Source organism: Pomacea canaliculata, linkage group LG12, assembly GCF_003073045.1.
Source record: "Pomacea canaliculata isolate SZHN2017 linkage group LG12, ASM307304v1, whole genome shotgun sequence".
NCBI classification, from domain to species: domain Eukaryota; kingdom Metazoa; phylum Mollusca; class Gastropoda; order Architaenioglossa; family Ampullariidae; genus Pomacea; species Pomacea canaliculata.
The window spans coordinates 5,973,569-5,980,799 of NC_037601.1; the positions used below are offsets into that span (position 1 = coordinate 5,973,569).

Genomic DNA, 7,231 nt, shown 5'->3' on the forward strand with positions numbered 1-7,231 from the left:
CAGTAGGTTTGAATATGGACGGTTGTTCGCTCACAAATGTAACACAAAAGAAGGCAGAGAGGGAGAGAATGAGAGGACGAGTGAATTACAGGTTAGAAGAATAAAAAACGAGGGGTAAACCGCTCGGCAGAATTGATCACGACGTTAAGTAGGTGGCAACAATGGCGGCGATGAAACCCATACCGGTATGCGTACAAAGATTGATTTTATGAACAGGGCCCCCATCTTTATTGACTGTCCAAATAAAAGAGAGGAGAACTCGACCCTACCGTTTGCTGTTTCAGCGGGAGGTGACTGGCAGGCCGAGTCTACAGAAGTATCAAGTTATAATCGCATGAAACACTACGGGATGAAGTGCTTGGAGAGAGAGCACTTAGACCTGAGCTAACACGATGCTTGCTCCAGCTGCCATAACCGCAGCCATTTCGTAGTGCGATTGTCTCTCAAGTAGCGTGAAGGATGTCTTCCCCATCCCCTCACATTCCCCCGCCACCACCGCATCCCCTGCGCGCGTCATGACATACCTGGCGCTGCTCGAGCTTTTTTTTTCGTATTTTCTCTTCTTTCGGCGGGTGGCGTACCTTAGTTAAGCTGGCGTTTCTCAGATTATAACTTCTTCTAATCTGGAATCGGCAATTAATTTATTCTCCTCTCGTGTCTTCTCACGGCAGTGGTGGTGCCGGCAGTGAGGGGGACACCGAGGGAAGCAGCGAAGGACGGGGGAGGCGGGGCCAGAGTGAATGATTGCTCCTGTCACTAGCTGCTTCCTGCGAGGCCACCCGACACAGCCAAACCCATCAGCCTTGCTGATTGGTCAACTTCGCGGAGGCGAAGGCGGGGCTTTTGTACCATATTTGGTGTAAAGGGGCAGGCGGCCAAGTCAATAGGCTGCTCGGGCTCAGCCGAGGGCTGTCTGACGAAACAAACCAACACCGAGCGGCAGACAGATGTGTGGTTAGTCTGTCTAGCATCGGCCCAGCGTTCGTACCCAAGTACCCAGTCCTAGTCTTCGAAGCCACCGCTTTCCAAAGACTTATTTTTGGGGAGAAACAGTTGTAAGACTCAACCACCATTCAACCGGAACTGGGTTGACCATCACTCGCATCTCGACGTTCAAACTCCGGAGTCCGTTAGACCGAGCAGACGACGGTTTGTTTTCCTCTGCCACGCGCGCTCGCGTGTGCTTGCAGCCTCCGCAGTCCATGATGGAGCTCAAGGCTACTCCATAAATCACAGGCCGGCGCTTACGACTGTTGCAGCAACACTTCAGCTTGATCCGACCGCGCCGCTTACGCCAACAATCCACAAATAAACATCGAGACAAACATCTGCCGAGGTGAGAGAAGACGAATCGTCGCTGGACACGTTGTGGGTGCTGGACCATTGTGTTTGGCAGACCAGGGATCGCCACTTACAGTTGCTGTGTTTATGCCGACTTGACTCGTATACACACACAGTGAGTAATCAAGCTTTTCTGTTTTTTTTTTTTTTTTGCACCTTTTTTTTTCTTGGAAAAGTGTGAAAAGCAGTTAAAACAAACATAAATAATATTGCGTGCATATTGTAGCCAGAGCTTGTGCCTTCCGTGGCTTCAACCCAGAGAAAGATGCGAATGTTAATAATAATAATAATCTTCTTTAAAAAAATTTATTTTTATTTTTATGTGTATGTATGTGCGCGCGCGCGTGTTCAGTGGGGTGTGACTATAAAGTTCGCTTTCTGTTTGTGGGCGTAAGGATTTTTGTAACATTCGCACAATCCATTAAAAAACTATAAAAATTTTATGAGCGATAAAATGGTTTTATGTAGCACCTCGCATTAATCATTTTTATTCTGAGCTTGTTTCACTTGTGTGGAGAGACGAGTGCACAGATTCTTGCCGTCGGGAAAGATTTTGTTTCTTAATAACAGTTTGTGTGTTGTTATCAGTAAACCCTGTAACTGCTTATCTCTTTGTTTTATAGCTAAAGTAGCTTTTTTATGTTTAAACTGTTTCATCGGCACCCGGTATCTTCACTCCTTTCCCACGTGGCTTCTCTCGCCTTATTATCTTATTGCTTGTTATTTTAATAGTTCTTGAGAAACATACAACCACTAAGAGTTTGTTTCCTCTGTTCTCTCTCTTCTTTTTCTGTCTCTCTCGCTCACCCACAGTTTTTGTTTTCTATCTCTCTTAGAAATATAAAAGATTTTTATGAATTCCACATGTCTAATGGTCCATTCCTTTGCTTATTGCAGATCTGCCAGTGGTTTTCTCAAAGAGGTGCACAGCATGCCGCTGTTGTTGATGTCTGTTAAACAACAGGTCTAGTAAATCCACCTCTCGCCGGCACCCTCTAGTCCCAGTGACGAGACACGTGACATAAATGCTGGTGGACATGCAAGCGGGGGGCCTGCAGTCGCCCTATGGACCAGGCCCTGGGGTCGGGGGCATCTCGCAGGGCCCCGGAGCCGGGTTGGGCGGCTCGCTCACTATGATGCCTTCTTTCTTCAGCGAACACCAAAATTACTACCGACCACACCCGGGTAGCTACACGGGTATGGCGGTGGGTGGAATGGGTATGTACGGGGCGGACCAGTATTCGGCTATGGCCAGGACTTCGCCATACAGCCCGTACGCCCACCATCATCACCACCCTCCAAAGGACATGGTCAAGCCACCCTACTCCTACATCGCACTCATCGCCATGGCCATCCAGAGCGCCCCAGATAAGAAGATCACCCTCAACGGCATCTACCAGTTCATCATGGAGCGCTTTCCCTTCTACCGCGAGAACAAACAAGGTTGGCAAAACTCCATACGGCACAACCTCTCCTGAACGAATGCTTCGTGAAAATCCCTCGAGATGACAAGAAGCCAGGGAAGGGCAGTTATTGGACACTAGATCCCGACAGCTATAACATGTTCGACAACGGCAGCTACTTGCGCCGACGCCGTCGCTTCAAGAAAAGTCACGTGCTGAAGGAGAAGGAGGAACGCGAGAAGCAAATGGCCGAGTTCGAGAAAGAATGCAGAAAGGAGGGAACGGGAGGAGAAGGGGTGTCATCCGCCAGTCATCACCACCATCATCACCAGCACCACCACCACCACGAACTGCAAAACGGAGGCGAGTCGCAGAACTCGGTGACGTCGGAAGCCACCACGTCAGAGCACAGCCCCAAGCATGGCGGGGTTAGTCACGAGATGGAGCGCAAGCCGCAGATCTCCACCTCTTCGCCAGGTTCCAGCGGGGTGGCCAGCACCAAGCCTGAGCCCGTGGACTCGCCCAAAAGTGACTGTATGTCGGGTGTTGGGGTCGGACTTCCGGGTGGCGGGAGCCTTGGTGGGATGGTGCTTGGTCTAGGTGGTGGACGTCCTGGCGGGTCATCGGGGGCCAACACTTTGCCCATCCCTCCTGATCCTCTCACCCCTCTTGAGAGCTCGGTGTCATCGTTTAGCGTGGAGAACTTCCTGCCCTCGGCGCCTCACCTCTCCAGCGTAGGGTCTGCGGACCTGGTGACGTCACGCCCGCCTCCCTTGGTCTCCCCGCAAGTCCTGCCGTACCCCAGGACATCTGCCTCGGACCTATACCGTTCCGGAGGCAACCAGGGTAGCGGCGTGTCCACTACCCCGCCCTACAGCTACCACTGCCACAATTCTCAAGCCGTCTTTCCTTCCGGCGGCGGCAGCGGAAACACCAACGGCTCCCAGCACCACCAGCAACACATGTCCATGTCCCAGGCTTGCGCCGACGATGCCGGGGGAGGCAGCTCCCCTCACACCCCTCTCTCCCACGCCCATGCGCACTCGCACGCTTCACCTCTGGGTCCTCAGACCAACGGACTCAGTCCCACCAGCGTCTTCTCGGCCTCCCAGGCTGGTCCTTACTCTCGGGCTAACGGCTGGTACATGAGCCCCACCCCAGACATCAACCATGGAGCCGACTTCTCCGTGTCATCCTCCCCATTCGCCATGTTCGATTCCCAGCGTCTGCTCTCCCAGGGACAAAGCCAGGCAACGGCCAGCTGCCAACTGGCGGCGTTCCGGTCGCCATACAAGGCTGCCGGTCCTATGCATACGACTGCTCCAAGTATTAGCCGGGTGTTGTGGCCACCCCACCTCGGTCGTCTCCAGTTTCATCATTCTAAAGAGGCTGACTAAATATTCAGGGGGATCTCGGAAGGTCCTCCTGTTGTCCCCTAAGAAGGATACCTATCTACCTACTAAACAGACTATAATGTGTAGGAAAGATTAGGTCACCGGATGTCAATAATATTGATAACTGAAAAGTCAATTGAATGAACAGGAGTTATTTTAAATGATTAATCCCCATTAACAGAATTAATTGAGCATTTAAAAGATAATACTAGCGCGTCTAGGTTCGAAGCTGTGCGACACGCCACTAGTATTTTCATATATAGATGTTTGCTGTATCGCAAAGTTAGTCTTTATTCTACATTAATTTAAAAGAGTATCCCCCTCCCCAATCAAAAGGTAGCTAATGCCAGTCATGATGACCAGAACTATAAAAAAAGTTGGTAAATATACATTTTCGTTCGAATGATGAGCGTGGAAATTGATGTTTCTTGAAACGTTTAATTTCTAATTATGCTTTTGTGTAAACAAGAAAGTTTAATTTTTTCTGTCTTAGATACAAAGAAGTTTTATCTGTTCCTTAAACACTGACACTGGAAACTAGCACTGCGTGTTGTGTGAGTGTTGTGCAAAATGTTTTTGTCTTCACTTCAAAGCAGCGTGTTTGTCTTTCCTTCAAACTCCTTCGTTGGAAGGAGGGAGGGCGCAGACATATATAGCCAGTCCCTATAAAACATCGGCAACCGATCTTGTTCTAAATAACTCGACCTCGCAAATGAAATGATCAAAAGCGAAACGATTTCATTTATAAATCATAGACAATTATTAATGAACCAAAGGTTTATGTGCATTCCACGAAGTGCACAGTAAATCACAACAACTAGTGTAGCACAAGTGTGATGTAGGAAGTTGAGACAATGCTGCAGACTTTTGGTGACAAGACGACAGGACGAGGCCCTCGCCAAAGATGATTTCTTTTGTCCTCGAGATGCCGCCGATGACGGGTGCCAAAGGTCGAGACTGTGTTTGGTGCCAGGGAGTTCTGTGACGGATAGCGGCGAACTGTCAGCAACTCGAAGGCAGCCTAGTCAAAGCCAGACAAAGGTAGGACATTACCTTTCGCTATGACAACTTTCCTCCCTGCTTGTAGAGACAAACTGACAAGTGGTTGGTGCCCAGCTTGCATCGCTGTGTGCGACACTAGCGCGTTTGTATGTGTGCCTAGCTGTCTACATTCAGACCAGACGAGCTTATGACTGGGTTGTACTCTCGTTCGAAGTGAGAGGAGTAAACAAGACGATGGTCAGAATAACTGGATGCCTGCTAACTCAATGCGCGGGCATTGTCGGTTAGGTGTGGGAGGTGACCAGTGGTGGTGGCACCGGACAGTCGAGATAACTTTCTCTGTTGTGTTTGTGCCGGCTGTAAGCTCGTCTTTTTGAATGTATTTCCCATCAGCCCACTGACATTGTTATCCACTACAATACCATTTTCTTCAGCTTACTGACATTGTTGTTCCCCACAAACTTGGTTTCGCTCTAATAATTTCTTACAAAACCAGTTACAGATAATAATACTCTTACATATGTGTGTTTCTCAGTGTGTGTGCACGCGCGTGTGAGCGGAGAAGGAAGTATATGATATGTATGTCTGAGTGTTCACTTGTGTGCATCTGTGTATATATATATACAGTATATACGTGTGTACGTGTGGCTAATTTCTGAGCTGTACTTTTAATCAAGATAATGAATTCATTTACGAGAAAAAAAAAAGAAATGTCATGTGACCTGTTGTGGAGTCATTTCTGAATCAAAATGTGTTTAGGTGAATTTTTTTTCTGTAGAGAAAAGATTGGCTACAATTTTAGAGAGGAGATTTTACTATTGATGGGATCTGTGCAAAGTCAATGTTGTGGTAATCTTGCGGTTATCTCTTACTGATGTGCGAAATCTTTTGTTACCGTTCTGTCGCCGACAATATTCACTAAGTTTATTTTGCTCCTGCTTTCCCGCTGTTGATGAGTCACTCCACCTTGCACCTTGATGGTGGGAAGTCTCCACCTCTTGTTTTGAGTGACGAACCGACACAGACACTAGACACTAGACACCATGCATCCAACATCAGTTCTTGTTTCAACTCTCTCCTGACTGAATCCGGTCTTTTTTCAAGAATAAAAATGAGAAAAGAATTCATCTGGATTTTTCTATTTTTTAACCTCTCTGTTTGTCATGCGCTTTGTTATGCAAATGGAATTTACTCCACAGATCTTCTCGGCCAGCCAAACGGCATCGATTCCTCATTAAAAGCTTGGGTCTGCCACGACTGTTTAAACTTGTGAGAAGTGCTTGCTCTGTTTGGCCCGCCATCGACTGTATCCATAATGTAAAAATCCTAATCTGGACCAAGGGGCCAAAGGCAAACGAATAAGCCACTCGGATTTTCGCACTTTAGCCAGTTCCATCCTTCCTTTTCTAACGATCCCCGAAGATTATCGGATAGAGATGAATTTCAAGCAAATGGGAAAGGTAGACCGATAAGTGACATTCTTTATCTGTTGCCATGGGAACCACAAGACGCATTGCTGGGCAAGGTTTAATAATGAGACACGACAAAATGTAACTGTATATTTGCTGTCATGCTCTAATAGTCATAATCAAACACTGTAGGCAGACATCAAGCGATATTTGTCCAGCGCTGAATGAACTAAAACCCGTATTTTGAGAATATGGGAGGGGAGGGGAACATGTTTAATAATGAAACTAGAAGACATATTAATCAACGGTGCTGTCATGCTCTAATATCAGCAATGAAACAACACACAAAGCTACAACATCCTTTGTCCGGTGCTAAATGAAGCATCAGACAGGTTTGGTACCCGGGGAAACTAGCGAGACTACAAGAAATACGAATCTTAATTTCTTGTCACGGTCTAATAGTAATAAATAATGTGATCCTAACACAAATTTTGCATTACAGGAACTCTAGTAAATTTATAGCTTAATATTCAATGCATGTTTACCAATAACCAACGTTAGCAAAGACGAGTAGATTAACGGTTGCTGATGTGAAAACAATTTTATTCATGCTAAAAATCGTCACACATTTTGTTTCTTGAGCACACATACATACACAAAGGACATAATACTCGCTAATATA

At 47.1% G+C, this 7,231-nt stretch overlaps 1 protein-coding gene across 1 annotated transcript; it reads left to right on the top strand.

Moving 5' to 3' along the window:
* Positions 1-566: 566 nt before the first annotated feature.
* Positions 567-6,263, top strand: LOC112577001 (forkhead box protein C2-B-like). Its single transcript, XM_025259912.1, is given in 4 exon segments — positions 567-1,456; positions 2,239-2,811; positions 2,814-4,043; positions 4,046-6,263. Coding segments are annotated over 3 exon segments (1,707 nt in total). The 5' UTR covers positions 567-1,456; positions 2,239-2,366; the 3' UTR covers positions 4,078-6,263.
* Positions 6,264-7,231: the final 968 nt, after the last annotated feature.